The sequence below is a fragment of the Pleurodeles waltl genome, chromosome 3_1 (assembly GCF_031143425.1).
Source record: "Pleurodeles waltl isolate 20211129_DDA chromosome 3_1, aPleWal1.hap1.20221129, whole genome shotgun sequence".
NCBI lineage: Eukaryota > Metazoa > Chordata > Amphibia > Caudata > Salamandridae > Pleurodeles > Pleurodeles waltl.
Genome location: NC_090440.1, coordinates 925,597,703 through 925,615,192, shown reverse-complemented (window position 1 = coordinate 925,615,192; position 17,490 = coordinate 925,597,703). Strand labels below are relative to the sequence as shown.

The following is a 17,490-nucleotide window of genomic DNA, read 5'->3' as shown; positions in this document are numbered from 1 at the left end:
CAATGGGAGTGAATAGGTTGGAATCCTACACTGAGGCAGAACTGAGATACTTATGTCCTAAGATTACCAAAGAAGTAGGGAAGATACACCAGAGATTAGTAAACCTGGCAGACAAATACAATATTGATATTGGTAAAACGAAGCATTTGAAAAGGAGTTACAGATTAGATTTTGACGCCAAAGATTTTGATCACATGAGATCCGCAGGCATGAAGACACACCTGAAAGAATTACTGCAGAGTGCACAGATTTGGGGAGCATTAGAAAAATGGGAAGGCCGGTGGGCAAAGAAAAGAGACAAGGGGAAAAATAGCCCAGGGTCTATTGAAACAACAACCACACCTAATTTAGATTCAGTGAAAATCCTGCCCATGAGAGAAACGGCTGGTGGTGTTTTAGTCCATGTGCCTTGGTCCAGGGGAAATATTTTGTCCTTTATAAATGACTACCCGAGGTTAAGAGAAAAACCGATCGAGTGGTATCAACAGACAGATAGATTTGTGAAGCTTGCAAAATGTCTTTGGGAAGATTTAAATACCCTGTTTGAGATTATTGTTCCACCGGATTTGTGGCTCGAGTGCAAAAGAGGGGTAGATTGGCCCACGAAGGAACCAGCAAGGGATAAGGTGACTGGAGCACCTTCTGAAGAGGTGATGAAATATTATCATAAAGTTGAGTTTTTGAAACAAAAGGTGTCGCCAAAGGTGACCGATTGGCAGAAAATCGACCGGACTTCGCAAGAGGTTAAGGAATCAATACATGCCTATTATGAGAGATTGTTAAAGGCATTTAAACATTACAGTGGTACTTGTTACGCCGCGGCTCTCACTGCGGCGCTCGCCGCGGGCCCCTGTTGCCGCGGCGCGGCACGCCAATCTCGCCGCGGCCGACGCCCCGGTCGCGGGGAGCGCCGCGGCCGGCGTTCGGGTTTCGACGCCCACCACGGTTGACACTTGGGTCGCGGGGGATGCCGCGGCTCAGGTGAAAACCAGGGAGGCTCCAAGGAGCCGGTTTAAGGGTCGCGGCACTCGCCGCCTCCCCTATTATACATTTTACAATAAAAACAGACGCGGCAGGGCCGCTTACAGCGCGTGATGCGCTTTCTTGCATGTTATATCTCACTTACCGATATCCTGGGAACGAAACAGAACCCTTACACATGGTGCACTTTAGACTTGTCCTTTTTTTCCTCTCAGCATGCTGACCACTCCCTCTCTACCCAGCATGCATTGTTTTACGCACATACCTAATTCACTATTGTTATCTCTTCCCCAATCCAAGATGGCGGTGTTCTACTTCCTGTTTCCTGTTTCCTGTCCAGGGGTATATAAGGGGATTCCAACTGCCTGTTCATTGCGTTGCAACACTCCTTGGTGATAGTCACGCTCCTATTTGATATCCTTCTGCGAATCCTGTCTGTTCCTGATTTGCCTTGTTTTCCTGCCTTCCTGAACTGCGGTCCTAATACCCTGGTGTCCTCCTTTTCGTTTCAGGGAGTTCCTGTGGAGGTTTTTTACCCTACTGGGGTTTTTCCTCTGGGACTCCTTCTGGAGGGCACGGACTGTAGTGGTTCGCTCATACCAAACAGCACCGTGGCTACCGGAAGGGGTCGCCCCTACCTCGGCCAGAGCAGAACCCGTCGGAACAAGGACCGTTCCCCTACGCCTCTCCGCTGCGAGGGTAAGACCGTTGAGAACCGCGACAGTACTGAGACGATCGAACCAAAAGACATGAATCATCTTGTGTTCAGATTTGTTGAAGGGCTGAGACCAGAGGTTGGTCAGATGATTAAGAATCACTTGATTTGTTGGCAAGCTAAACCGATTGATGAGGTGTTACAGTACGCGAAATACTGTAGTGATGAAATTGAGTTGAAGCAGAAAAAGCTGAAAGAGAAGGTGATGGTGATGCAGATAAGAGCTGCACAAGCTGGAATTCAGGGAAATGGTGTTCAGCAAATAATGCACCAGCAACCGCAAATGAATGGTGGATTTCAGGCACAGCCAAGAGGTAGAGGTCGAGGTTTTGTGAATCGTAATTTGGACATGAATAATGTCGTCGTTCAAAATGACGGGCAGGTAGTGAAAAGGATGTCACCATGCCATGCATGCGGGGGCATGGGACATTGGAAACGGGATTGTCCAAATATGATGCATGATGGTGCAGTTCAGCAGAGCATTAATGTTGGTGCACAACAGAATCCACGAGGTCCAAGAATGAGACATCAGAACCCGAACTTACAGAATAATTTGATGCAAATGCCAGGGGTACAACCTATGCAGCAAATGTTAATGCCGCGTTTTCAAAACGTGCCAGTACAACCGATGCAACAGCAGATTCCTATGGTGCCTAGACAGCAAATGCAGTTACCCCTAGCTCCGATGGGAAAGCAACAGGTGATGCTTCCTCAGCAGGTCACAGGTCAGGTTACAAGTCAAAACAACACTGTACAACAATTCCCATTACGAGGTGAAAATGAGATGAATGAGGAATGGTCCGATGACAGTTCAGACAGTGAAGAGTGTAGGCTTGCAGCCTCATTAGAAGTAGATCAGAGAGGCCCATATGTAGAAGGAAAGGTGATGGGCTATAAGGTTTCGTTTTTAGTTGACACCGGAGCTACACGCTCTACAGTCCGCAGCGTAGAAGTACCAAGACTACCCCTATCAGGGCGCACCATACGAGTTACTGACCCAGTACAGGTTGAAATCGGAAATTTCCAAGGCCTGCATAGATTTGTCGAATGCGGCTCAAGTCCAGTATCCCTACTGGGAAGGGACTTACTATGTAAGACTAAATGTTCAATTACCTGTTCCAACGATGGAATAGAAGTCCAGACAAACAGCGATGATGAAGGAGATGAGGGTCAATTCATGGAAGGAGGTGAAACGAGTGAAAATTACCCCCTAATCACTTTATTCCCAGTTTTCACTCTAATCGACTTACCTGCTGACCTACAAGGGTCCGTAACAGAGAGAGTGTGGGATTTGACAGGAAAAGAGGTTGGATTAATTAAAGGGGTTAAACCAGTCAAGGTGCAAATAAGACCGAATGCAGTATTCCCGCAAGTACCACAATATCACATGACTCAAGATGTACTCATTGAAGTGACACAGATAATTGCAGATTTTCTCAGACAAAGAGTTTTGAAAGAAGTTTTGAGTAGTCCATGTAATTCACCTATCATGGGTCTGAAGAAGCCCTGTGGGAAGGTTCGAATTGTGCAGGATCTGAGAAAAATAAATGAAATTGTGATAAAATGTTGCCCTGTTGTACCTAACCCGGCGGTAATAATGTTCCAAGTTCCTTGTGATGCTGAATGGTTTACCGTAGTAGACCTATCACAGGCATTTTTCTCAATACCGCTACATGAGGATAGCCAATTTTTGTTCAGTTTCAAATTCCTGGATAAGGTGTACAGTTGGTGCAGAATACCTCAGGGTTTTTCTGAGTCACCATGCATCTTCAATCAGATATTGAAAAAAGATTTGGAACCTCTTGTGCTGCCTTTTAACTCAACTCTTGTGCAGTACATTGATGACTTGTTAATTGCATCCAAAACCAGAGACAGTTGTAAATATGATACCATTGCATTGTTGAACCATTTGGGAAAGAATGGGCATAAGGTGTCACCTAAGAAACTGCAATATTGTCAGAAAGAAGTAAAATATTTGGGGCATCTAATTGAAAAAGGATCCCGAAGGATTTCAAAGGAAAGAATAACAGCTGTCTTACAAATGAATCCCCCAACAACAAAGAGAGATGTCAGGATGTTTTTGGGAATGGTGGGTTACTGCCGTCAATGGATACCCAACTTCTCAATCATTGCCAAGCCTCCAATAAAATTGACAGGGAAAGATGTCAAAGATGAACCGTACACAATCACCTTGACAAAAGAAGAGCTTGAGTCATTCTTAGAGCTGAAGGAATGCATGTGCAGGGCACCAGCATTAGGAATGCCCGATTATGAGAAACCTTTTCTGTTGTTTTGTCATGAACGTGATGCTTGTTCTTTGTCTGTTTTAACACAGGTCCACGGAGATACAAATCGCCCTGTAGCATATTTTTCAGCTACTTTGGACCCTGTCGCAGCAGCCTTACCGGGTTGTTTGCGAGCAGTTGCAACAGTTGGTCAAAGCCTTTCACAATGTGAGGGCATAGTCATGGGATACCCTTTGACAGTATTAGTACCACATTCTGTTGAAATCCTGTTGACAAGAACGAAAACACAACACATGACAAATGCACGACTTACCAAATATGAGACGATTATTTTAGGGTCACCAAATGTTACACTGAAAAGATGCACAGTACTGAACCCGGCAACTCTAATTCCCAATGAGAATACAGAACTCAAAGATGGGGAAGAATTTGAGCATGATTGTCTTGAGGTGACTGATCTCTGTACCAAACCTCGCCCAGACATACAGGACACTCAGCTAAAAGAAAACGACTGCATTATGTTTGTGGATGGGTCCTGTTTAAGAGATTCAACAGGAACATTGAGAGCTGGTTACGCAGTATGTACTATATCTGGCATAGTTGAGGCCTCTTGGCTTGAAAAAGTATTTTCTGCACAGGTGGCAGAATTAATAGCTCTTACAAAAGCCTGCCATGCTGCTGTGAATCTGAAAGTTACAATCTATACTGACAGCAGATATGGATTCGGAATTGTACATGATTTTGGTCAAATCTGGTCGCAGAGGGGTTTTATGACTTCCTCTGGATCACCAGTGAAAAATGGAGAACAAATAAGAGATTTGTTACATGCAATTCAGTTACCTCTTGAAATTGCCATGGTAAAGTGCAGTGCTCACACCAGATCACAAGATTTTGTGTCAATGGGAAATGGTTATGCAGATCAGGTTGCAAGGTTTTGTGCATTGAACTGTATATCATTTAAAGAGCAGTGGGAATTGCTACCACAAGCTGAAAACGACACAACTTTGAGTCTAGCATTACGAGTGGTTGATACTCTAGATGAATTAAAGACACTACAAAATCGTGCTAGCAAAGAAGAAAAACGTTCCTGGCAGAAAATGCAATGTGCACAAAGAGCAGATGATATATGGGTCTCAGATGATGGAAAGTTGGTTTTACCAAATAGTCTTCTGTCACAATTTGCCCGATTATATCATGGGCAAGCACATTTAGGAAGAGATGCCATGATCAGATCTTTTAAAGTTGATTGGTTCAATCCAAAATTCAGACATGCCGCAGAAATTACTTGTCACAGGTGCATCATCTGTCAACAGATGAATGCTGGGAAGGGAACAGTGGTAAATTTGAGCCACATTGGAAGAGCTGGAGGTCCATTTAATAGAATACAAATGGATTTCATTGAAATGCCTGTTTGTGGAGGATTGAAGTACGTGTTGGTAATTGTATGTATTTTCAGTCATTGGATTGAGGCATACCCTACACGTAGAAATGACAGTCTCACAGTTGCAAAACTACTACTCAGGGAGTTAATACCAAGATTCGGGTTTCCGGTTTCTATAGAATCAGATAGGGGAAGACACTTCGACAATGAGGTGATCAAGCTTCTGTGTGCAGCACTTAACATCGAGCAGAAGTTGCACTGTAGCTATCGCCCTGAAGCATCAGGACTAGTTGAACAGATGAATGGTACCTTAAAATCAAGGATAGCAAAAATGTGTGCAGCAACAAACATGAAGTGGCCAGATGCATTACCGCTAGTACTGATGTCCATGAGAAACACACCAGATAAGAGAACGGGACTGTCCCCCCATGAAATCCTCATGGGTAGAGCAATGAGTTTACCAGCGGTTCCTGCAAATGCACTAGTGAATATTACAGATGATATGGTGTTGGATTACTGCAAAGGATTGGCTGACGTGATTCGCTCTTTCTCTCACCAGGTGGAAGCTAACACATTACCACCAATCGGTGAACCAGGACACTCCTTGCAAGCTGGTGACTGGGTGGTTGTCAAGAAGCACGTGAGGAAATCGTGTCTTGAACCACGCTGGAAGGGGCCATATCAAATAATACTGACTACTACTACTGCTGTGAAGTGTGCCGGAATTCCCAACTGGATACATGCCAGTCATACAAAGAGGGTAACGTGTCCTGTCGAAGAGGAACTTGAAGAATCTGGAACGGTAACTTCAGGTGGAGAGGCCACAGAAACAGAAATCGACCAGGAAAGATCTGAGACTGCAGATGAACCCACTGAGAACAGCCTTGTCACTCAAGCTGAAAGTGAGATCGAGAGAGGTGACAGAGTGCCTATCTCAGCTGAGGCAACAGGAGAACTAAGACGAGGAGAGGTTCTCCCAGAAGCAGACGAATATAATTCTGAGCCTGAATACAGCATAGAACCAGAAGACGACAGGGAAGGAGAAATCATAGATCCAAATCAAAACGGATCAGAGTCTTCTGAAATAGTTACAGGTCCGTCAAGAGAAAACAACATATCACAAGAGGAGGGTGCTGTTCAGCGTCCTGAAGGAAAACACCGAAACAAGACACACAGAGGTGATAAATGGCCAGAAAAGTCACATTTTAGAATAAGAGAATTAGCAAACGAAACAATAATTGAAGAAAGTGATACTTCACAGGCAGATGATCTGAGTGAAGGAGAACAGCAAGGTGAACGAAGATTAAAAAGAAAGCGAATAGCCAACCGAAGGTACACAGGTCCTGAATGGGCATATGCTACAACTTCTGAATGGCAACAAGAATTCTTAGCCTTCTGTTTTGATCGAGAGGTGCCAGGCCAATACTACGGTACCTGAAGATAAACTACAGGAGAAAATTCTGAACAATCGTGAAAACTGAAAAGAAAGAGACTTTATAAACTTACCGGAAAGAGACATTAAACCTGGATTTGACATCAAGAAACAGAATTACGACAAGCTGCTAACCTGAATTGACGAAAAGGGGTCCTGGAGTGAGAGAAGACGCTGTAAATACGCAGAAAAGTTTGCCATCTTGAGTTGATTGTTGATCTGCTATTCTGATTCTATACAAACATGGCTAATAGTAACAAAGGAAGTAAGGTGTGTGGTTGGTTAGGATTTATGGTAGGTGTAGTATGTGCAATAATGGTTGTGGGAGTGATTGTAGGAATGCCGTGGAAAGAGAGGGAAACTACTAACGCAACTTCAAAACCAGAGACTACTACTACTGCTAATAAATTATCACAGTGGGAGAAATTTGAACAAGATACTAAACATCTACATGAGGGAACTAATACAAAAGGGGAACTTTCTACTAATGTCTTCTATTGTTTATTAAATGAGTATGTGGAGACTATGGATGCGAAAGATTGTTATGTGTGCACTAAAATTCCTTCATCCGTGCAGGAGGGAGTTACTTATCATAGCCTCCCTCTTACTTATGGGATTAGTTGTAGTTTGCTGTTAACAAGATTCTATAATCAAGAGCATGTACAATACTTTTATTCAAATCTGGATGTTGTATTTTCTTTTGTGCCTGTGATTGAATTTTTAAATAAGCTAGCTAAAGAACATGATATTAAAATCGTTAGAGGATTCTTTGAGCCGACACTTACATTTGGAACTGCCTATGCACATCGCAATAATCTGACTTGCTTACTGTCTTCTGTAGAGAAAAGCTTTTTAGACCACACAGATGATAGACGCAAAGCATTAAAGGAGAAGTTAGAGAAAGGCTTAGAAAAACGTACTTATGCAAATGATTATGCTTACACAGCCATTAAAACTCAAGGCAAATTAGCTATAGATGCATTACACGTAGGTAGGCTATGTATATATAGGCCAAAATCTGATCAAGACAATTTGTTTGTGGGTACGAGTGAATGTAGACATGTATTTTTGTTTCAGAGTAAATGGACCTTCATGTTAAATGGACAAGACCCAGCGATTCCTGGAATCTATTACATCTGTGGGTTAAATGCATATTACCGTCTCCCAAAGGGATGGTATGGGACATGTTATTTGGGAATAGTTTTCCCAAAGATACACCAGATTGATGACTTAAAGCAAATACCTAAATCTTCTGAAATACAACATACTAGACAAAAACGAGAATCAGTGGCGGCTGTCATTGGTGACATATTTGGAGCAATAATCCCATCAGTTGGGGTTATCTTAAATTCTATGAAAATTCAAAAGTTGTCTACTGTCGTGGATAACATGCTGACAAATTTTACAGGAGCAATACTACTGATGGATACTGAACTTGCTGCAGAAAGAGCCCTGACTCTTCAAAATCGGCTTGCTTTAGACATTCTTTTAGCAAAGAATGGAGGTGTGTGCAAAATGCTTAATGAACGTCACTGCTGTTCATTTATACCTGATAATAGTAAGAAAATTAGAAGTATGCTTACTAACCTCACTAGAGATAGTACAGATTTGAAGGAATTAAAAGAACTTGAAGTTTGGGAAAAATTTGGAAAGGGAATTGCCCAAGTAGGAAGATGGTTTACTAACATTTGGAATGGAGTTCTTGCAAAAATTATGTTAGGTCTATTAATTATTTTGATTTGTCTATTAGGATTATGGGGAGCATGCAAAATTAATGACAAAATTAAAAGAAACCTGTCATAAAAGAGCCAGACTGAATGAAGAAAGTGAAAGAGAGAAAATGTTCAATGAAATATGGGAAAGCTCACATAAAGGGCAAGATGTTGAAATGTGTATTATGCGCAAGGTGAAAAATTAAAGCTCGAAGATTGTGTGATGACGAGCGTCATCAGAGGTGGGACTGAGAGAGCGTAGTTTAAATAATATTTTATAGACGTGAAATGCTTACATTCGACAATGCAAATGAATAAATTAGATGTATTAATAAATGTGAAGATTTATCTCGCTTGTGAAACACTAATGCTGAATAAAAGAAATAATCTTTAATTATATGTATTACCATGATTAAAACCGTATTCATTAGAACTCGTATGCCTTAAGTTAGCATGAGTCGCGAACTAGCTGTGTAACTCTCATTTTAAAAGCGTATTTTTCTGCTTCTTCAATATGCGGACTTGCAAACGACCATGACCCAGCTATTGTTCTTTTCTGTACTTGTTAGTTACACCGTGGAATTCTCCCATCCGCATGTTAGTAGCCTCTAGTCTAAAATCGTGTGATTTGAAACAAACATAGATATTTTCAAGGACAATAAAGCGAGGAGAAGAGAACTCTTGACCCGAGACGTGTGCCAAGATGGTGAAGTAACCCCGGAGATGCCACCTACGGAAATGTGGAATATGAAGACCAATTAGAAGACGAATCAATATCATGAAATGACAAATGCATTACTTAATGTATAATTTGATTGGTTACCAATAGTGGGGTGTAGTTACTAACCAATAGAATTCTGGGGGAATGTATCACGGAAAAGGGGATAAAAACCCATGACACAAGAGACGAGACACATTAGGCAGGGGATGATATCGATTGCATCCAGAAACTTTGTCACTCTTTTTGGTGATTTGAGACTTAGAAATAACCTTGTCCATAGACTGCCCCGTTAACTTTCCTCCTTAAGAGGAGAGTTTCCTTTGCTTCTAATTAGATAGACTGACGGTGACTTAACTGATGTCCTGAAGACGAAGACGGATCCTGAATGCTGACCTATCTTGAAGAGGGTAATTATAATGCTAACGTAATCTATTTGCCTTTCTTTCTAGGTACCAACTGCTGTCTGTTTAATTAGATATCTTAGTTAGATGTTTTCCAAATTGATATTCTAAATTGTTTTGCATGAAGCCCAACATGCTAATTCTAATTTGAGGTTAGACGAGGTGTTCATTTGATTGACGGTACTGACGTGACTGACATTTTGCCATGCTGAACTGATATTTTATGGATTATTATGCACCGTGATCTATTCATTACTGACACATCTATCTTATGTTTCTGTTCATTGCATTATTGAAAGCTTATCATAGTTGCCACCTTGTGATTATGTTTTTATGCTTCTTGGTTTTGAGACTAATACGTTTGTTATTAGATTGTAATCAATAGGGAATAAAATCACAAAATCCTTCTTCAAGGTGTGGTTATTTGAGTCTGACACTAATGATTGCGCCGAATGTTCATTAATGGTTAATGTGAAATATATTTTGATGATAGCCTTTAACAATGTTATTGATTTATGAGTTGGGTTATTGATTGGTTATCTCGTCTTAGGAGACTCACCACTGGGCCCAAAGATTCATCGACCTAAAACGAGTCCTGATGTGTATAAATTGACATAGACGGACGCGTTAACAGTCACGTATAGACTACTACAGTAGTGTGGGAGTGTTTCGCCAATTGCACTCATCACTAGGGTTAAACGGGCTCTTCCTACACTGTCAATCGTTTGTGTACCTCCCATTTGCACACATTTGGTGTAGTATCATTTCCTAGGTATTTTCTCCGGCAAAAACAATGCACACAGGGGCGCTCGTTTGTCGCACGAGTTTGTTTTCCCAAAGCTAAAACATCGTGGGAAATGTTTGTGTGCGCTTGTTAGGAACCCAAATTACACCCCGGGAGATAGACATCCATCTCCAACACTATGAGAATTTGAAGTCAGACTGTACATGCACATGAGATGGCGGTCACATAACATCCACCTGTCACGTGTTTCAAAGGAGTCCACGCGCCAATCCAAGTAGTCAAAACATCAACCTGTAGCCTCCTCGCTGCTGCTCTGGCGTCATCACCCGTCGCCCGCCCTGGGGGGCGTCCCTGCGCATGGTCGTCACCCACACCATTGGGCAGCAGGAGAAAGACAACGAAAAGAAGTCACATGACGTGTTTGCCTACGCGCTGTTTGGGAGAGGGAAGATGGCGGACGGGGAGGGCGAACCGGATCTGGGAGCCAAAGATGACAACAAGAGGAGGATGCCGCCGGAGTTGGTGCAGCATCTACGGAAAACCCTACGAGGCCTGGAGACCCGGCTGCGGGAGCAGGCGGTATGCGAGACAGCCACTGTGTCTTACTGCAAGCGTTTCTGCCAGGTGAGAGGGGCGGGAGGCTAGAAGAGTGGCAGAACCGCGCTGTTTCTGCTGGAGGGGGCGGTGCGGCCGCAGTCTGGCCTTGCTCCCGCTGGGCCTTTGTCTTTTCTTCGCAGAGCCACCCGCTTTCTGCACCAACGGTGTAGCTTGAAGGCTTCTAAAATGCTCTGATTGTACCTAGTTGTTGGCCTTTCAGAGATGGATGGATGCCCATGCTCGTTAGGTGTAAACAACATGATGACCAGACGTTCCTAGGTTCGCTGTTAGTTTTATATGGGAGCTAGACTCGAAGAAACCACACTAAATGCCACTATTCCGCATGACAATCATAATTTGTTCCACGATGATGTAATCAGAGCGGAGATTGTACGTTTAGCTGTTTTGCACTCCGAGGTGTTTTATTCCATGCGCTGTCATTTGCACATTGCATTGATATGATGGTTGTTCATTTCAGCTGAGACCTACCTGCACGTTTGTCATCACCACATAATGCATTTCGTTGTTAAGCTGACGTATCAGCAGATTGTAATCACTTTATGGTTTGATCTTGTTTGTTATTAAAGATATTTCATTGACATTATTTCGTACCTTTCAGTTGCGGTGAGCACATTACACATCACTGGCCTATAATAGCTTCGTCTTTATTTTTTTTAACCCTCACTTGCGTATTAATGTTATCTTCTCTGGGAGTCTGTTTGAATGTAGGTAAATATTTATCCTTGGCGTCGAGAACAGGAGAAAAGGGCAATTTCACGAACTTAACGTGCTGTGACTGACAGGTGTCAAATATGCAGTACATTCGTATGTGTTTTTGTTACTCAGCACGGGCCAGACACCACAGTTTGTATATTGTTCTTCGTGTGTGCCTGGCTATAGTAGACGCGGTATTGTCGCCCATCTGCATTAATGTGATATGTTTCTACACACATCGATCTAGGAGCTAACATCTCAACTTTTTTGTTTTTCTAACTAAAGAGTCCGACATTTTAGACCCCTGGAATGCTTCTGTGTGCAAGTCATGTGACTGGAAACTAGACATCTTTAACACACCCAGTACCACCTAAGTACTAGTCAAAGGTTGCGCCATGACACACCTCTCGTGGGAAAACTCGGACTGCCACGAAAAGCGTAGTATGTCTCCCATATAGAAAGTTTTTGTTTGTTTGTACGGCATGCTGGAAGGCAGAACAAGTCTAGCAGCAAGACAAGAGACTCTAAAAACACGTACACTAAAACTGCACAATCACCTGTTACTTATGCTTTGCTCTTTTCCGACCTCATGCACTAGTTTTGCGAAAATGTTAGCTGGCTGGTTATCTCGGCGAGTTAGCAATCGTTGAAGTCTGTAATACATTCCTTGTTTTAGATGTGGCAATAAACCCTCTAGAAATTACATGTTAACGGATAAGTACATTTAGCAGCTAATTTATGGAGAAACTCGAGAATACATTTTGGCTGCAAACCCTAAAACGTGCATGAGTGGTCTACAGGAGAATTCATCTATCTGGAAGACCTCTTTGATTGAAATGGAATTAAGACGTTTCAGGAAATCAGAGAGAAATAGTCTCAAGCATGAGAGTACAGACGGCTGGATAGTTGTTTCCAACTTAATAAACCTACTTCTTCAAAAACCTTGACGTCACCAATCTGGTCCCACTTGAAATGTTTAGGTCAATATAAAAGGTATTATATCTAGATTGTAAGGCACAATTATTGAAATCCAATTTTCAGAATGCCCCAGTAAAAAATGGAGGAACAAATACAACTACTGAGAATAGTAGAACGGGATTGGGGATCAATTATAGAATCGCCTGAAAGAATCCAGACTGAAATTAGCTTTTACAAAATTCTACTTGAATGGCATTGGACAGCAGAGAAAATGGAAACCTAATGCTTCCTGCTGGCCACTTTAAGGACAGGGAACATGACATTGAATCTTCATCGCATAGCGTTGAAAAACACCAAATGCACCTACTTCTCAAAAATTCGTCAAATGCCTTGTAAAGATGGTTGGGCTGGAACATGTAGTTTACTGTCTAAACGATCTGAGTCACATCTTTAAGTGCCTATTTAGTCACTTTCTAGCAAAATTGCGGGTGATAGGTGTCAGCCTAATTTACCTTGAGAGAGAAGTTGAATGCTCTCTTTTTACTAGAACGGTCTTGCAGTAGTCTTTGTTCTACAATTTAACTTTATAGCCCCGTATATGCGAGTGCTGAGCACACCGAAATGATAGATGCAGTGAGGTCACGAGATATATAAAAGTTAAGCTGGATGAATGCAGATTTGATGTAGAAGGTAACACATCTGAGTGGGCCTGTTAAGTAATTGAACAAAACTGGGTCACATTTCCTACATTCGTAGGAAGCGGATGTAGTAATAGGAACGTTTTATATACTTGGCAGTGTTACTTTACAACATGGTTTTGATCCGGGGATGAACTACAAATTGGATAAGAATGTGTGATTGAAATGGAGGCTACTGGTTTTTGGGATTTATCTAAACGCCCTCTCTTAAGTCACTGCTGTGTGAAGAGTTAGATTTAATATAAGTTGAAATGGTTTAAGTCACTGATACTAGTAGGAGGAGTGATGGCTAAAATATTTCTCTTTGTATTTGTGATGTTTCATTTTATATTTGGCATTGTACAAAACAAATATCTTCTGGAATGTTTATGGAAATTAGTAAATATAAGCTACAAAAAATAAATTAAATCGTCTTCCGGCTGCAAAAATTGTCAAAGAAATTTCACATGTTATATTCACCTTCTATGAAAAGTACATATTTGCTCTTAGTGTTGTATATTTTGCCAACATCTCAACTTAATCTGAAGACAAAGATTACTAGTGCAAATAATTATGAAAATATCCAGAACTTTTAACTTCCTGTTCTGTCTCGAGATAGTATTCTGGACACAGCTCTGTTGCAGATTTTACATACTAGTAATATGTTAACTTATGTGTATGACTCAAAGTAGTTATTTGTCTTTGTTTTATCACTGCATTCTTCGCTACTTTTTAAAAAGCTGCGGTTGAGGATGTTGATTCTTAGGTCTGTATATCATCAAGGCAACAAGATATATTTTGCTTCAATTCAAAGGTTCACATAATGACACCCATGGAGTTAATTTGGATAGAATCTAGTCTGGTTGGCGTTAAGTATTTCTTATGCTACGTCTTGATTATATTTTGGTACAGCCTTTAAAGGAAAATGTACTTTCTTTGCTTCACTTGGTTTAAGTTATAATGTTATTCCAGGTGGATGAGATTTCATCAGTATCGGAGTATGTCAATTTATCCTTTTGGTTAATTAAATGAGGACTGTTTTTTAAAGTAAGGAACAGACACATTTCTTTGTAAATCAGTGCTCATGTTGAGGCACATGTGGTAAACGCTTTTAAATGCATTATTTTGGGGAATCTACTGATGTTAGGATCATTAGTTCCATCTTGTGCTGGAAAATCTTTTATAGATGTAAATAATTTAGAACTGAAATCTTGGAATGGTAACTGGAGGTATTAGACCCTTAAAATGGGCTCAGTGCAACACCTACAACTTAAAGTGAGTTTATCACCGATATGAGATGGAGTTGCCTTCTCACGCAAAAGAATGCAGGAAGTGTTTCAGTTTTGCTTTGCAGAGTTAAATGATCTTGGTGACCAACTGGGCTGAAATGGTAAAATTCATTTAGAAAAGCTTGTTGGTTTATTAAAGTCTCTTTGGAAACTATAGACAATACACTTATTCAGGTTTGAGCAGAGCTGGATAATAGTTTGAAACAATTTCTGGAGAACAGGTGTTAATTTTCAATCCTATTTTTCAGTTGATCTTCGGCGATTTCTATAAAATTTTCGAAGCGCCTGTGTGCGCTTGTAATCTTTTTGCAGTAGGATTTAGCAAACTGTTAAATTATTCTAGCCAATGTCATATTTTTTTCTTTCAAGCCAATGATTGTAATGCTGAAGATTAATTATCTTGATCAAATGGTAACAATGAACGCTACACTTGTCTTGCATTGTTTATTTTATTATACTTTGAAAGGCTTTTAAACCCAATGTTTAAAACCACCTTTAATTTGAAATACTTAGCAATGTGCCCACCAGGGAAATGGTACACATAGACAAGGAGAAAACAATGTGGGTGGCGTTCATATGACTGGAAAAAATCTCTTCTGTGTCTCACAAGCTCAAGCAGATCAATCTTAGAAGGGAGGCCAACTTTGTTTCCCAGCATTATTTATTTTTCTGTTGGATGTTATAATTTTTAGAGAGATGTTATAAAGAACACATTTTCTGATATTTGGCGATATTAGCCCTTTGATTTGAAACAATTGTTTTCTTTTGTTAATATGAAGTCTGTACACAGATGTCATGCTGGTAACTCCTCAGTTTGAACATTTTAGAAGTGTAGATAACAATAACCAAGATTAATCCTGTCTTCTAAGAGATTTCACTCCATGTACCAGTGTCTAATCATAATACACAGACTCAGCTATATTTTTACTCTGATTGCATGTACATGAACTATTTGTTTCACATTGGGCAACTGGCTCATGGGTGTTGTGTAGTTTCTGTATATTGCTCCTTGTCCGGGTATGGCATAAAGCTGAGGTGACATTTCATGCCTGACTTGACATGTATGCCACAGTTAAATGGCTAAAGACTTTTTAATTACCTTTTTTAGGGCACTTGTAATCTTGTTGAACTAGACTCATTTGCGCCTGTAACTCTAACCAGCAGCGACTTGCATGTGCTTTGCGCTCACAACTTGCATACAAAGCAGGAGTAATTTCTAAACTATGTCCACATCATAAACTACAATTTCTGTCAATTGTTTTGCCCCATATCCCTCTTTTATACTGTCCTGCAGATTTCTTGAGTGTAAGGGAATACCTGTATTAGGTTTTGGCACTGAAGTTGTTGTAGCTGATCTGTGGAATTTATTTTTACATGTATTCTTCCTGGATGCGCAACTATGTTGTAGAGTGTTTCCTATCAAGGCAAGTCTCTAGCATGATCCTTCCACAGATAACATCTCGCCTTGGGCAATAATGTTAATAGATCTTTTCTAAGCAAGTGTTTTGAATGAGCAAAATAAACCGCAGTAGAGACCCATTGGTAAAACAAACATTGCATATGACTAATTTCTTAAACATTTTTGCACACACGCTGTGCTCACGGCTTGACTCAAAGGGTTATTTAATCTGCTTAATGTTTTATTTACTTTTGATGAGGTATGGAATCCAGTATTGATTCCCATTCCTTATCACCTATATTTGGGACAGTACATTGAGTTGTTATGCATGTGACATGCATAAGATAACTTTGGATTAGTTACAAAGATGTGCAGCCAAGCCTGGCAACTTTTGGTACCCCCACCCCCCTTGCTGTCCTGGCATATTTGCTAGAATGCAGTCCATCATTCTGGTAAACTAGATTGTCACAATTAAACATAGAAGATTAAAGTAATAAATTGAGTTATGTATGTGTTGTTTAAAATTGGGTATTCATTTATTTTTATATACAGTGGAAAAAAAGCTTAAAGCTCATAGTTATGAATGTTACTTATTGAAAGGATAAACATGACATTTAAACTACACAAAAACTTAAATTCCAAAGTTGTATCTGTAAATTATCTTCTGCTCTATCAAAACAATAGTATGTTTCTCACCTCATACCATAGTGCTATGAAAAGTTTTGATATAACACATGAACTATCTCACCTCTTATACATGCGGAGCTTTCACCCTTTCATATAGTATGATTTCCACTATGTTAAATTTTAGCTTCCCTAACAGCACTTGTTCCTGCTATTATGCCATTGTGTATGACAACAGTCAGCATGTAGCTTGGCGAGTTATAGTTCATGTGGGGTGCCAAAATTTTTGGTAATGCTATGTTCTGAGATTAATAACAGAGTATTGTTTGGATGGGCTAGAAGATATAATTTACAGTTAGAACTATTAACTTTACAATTTCAATCATTTGTTATTACATTTTTTGTTAAAATAACATAATCCTCACTATAACGAAGCGTTAACCTTTGTTTTTTTTAAATTCAATTTTAATGTTTTTATAATGTATAAATCGTGACTTTATACTATCGTAGAAAAGAAAGGCATAATTGTATTTAAAAATAGAGATATAGAATCAAATTGGTAAACACTTGAATGTATACACATACTTTTATATTCTAATGTGTCCAAAGTTATTTCATTTGTTTTTGGTGAGGAGAAATATATTTATATCGCATTCCTACAGTCACCACAATGTGTGGTTTTAGCTGTAATGTAGTACTTTCGGGCTGTGTTTATAGCCCATTGATTGTTACTTTCTAGTATAATTCATAGTTTCTATGGTTGGTGGATACTTTTCTTTAGTTTTGTCCTATTTTGTAGCCCACATAAAGCAATAGTTTCAGTATTCATTTTTAATGTAATTATGTACATAGTTTGTAAAATATAAAAATGCTGTTGTAAAAGTCTATTTAGTTTATGTATATTTAAAGTTTATTAGCATTACTTATTTTGTGGTTTG

The 17,490-nt window shown here is 40.1% G+C and overlaps 1 protein-coding gene across 1 annotated transcript in view; it reads left to right on the top strand.

The window, feature by feature from the left end:
- The first annotated feature begins 10,725 nt into the window (after window positions 1–10,725).
- Window positions 10,726–17,490, top strand: part of RLF (RLF zinc finger) — a 281,556-nt gene continuing 274,791 nt past the window's right edge. Inside the window, exon 1 of the mRNA XM_069223919.1 lies at window positions 10,726–10,958. Within this exon, the coding sequence (XP_069080020.1) occupies window positions 10,785–10,958 (174 nt within the window). The 5' untranslated portion in view covers window positions 10,726–10,784. The remainder of the gene's footprint in view (window positions 10,959–17,490) is intronic.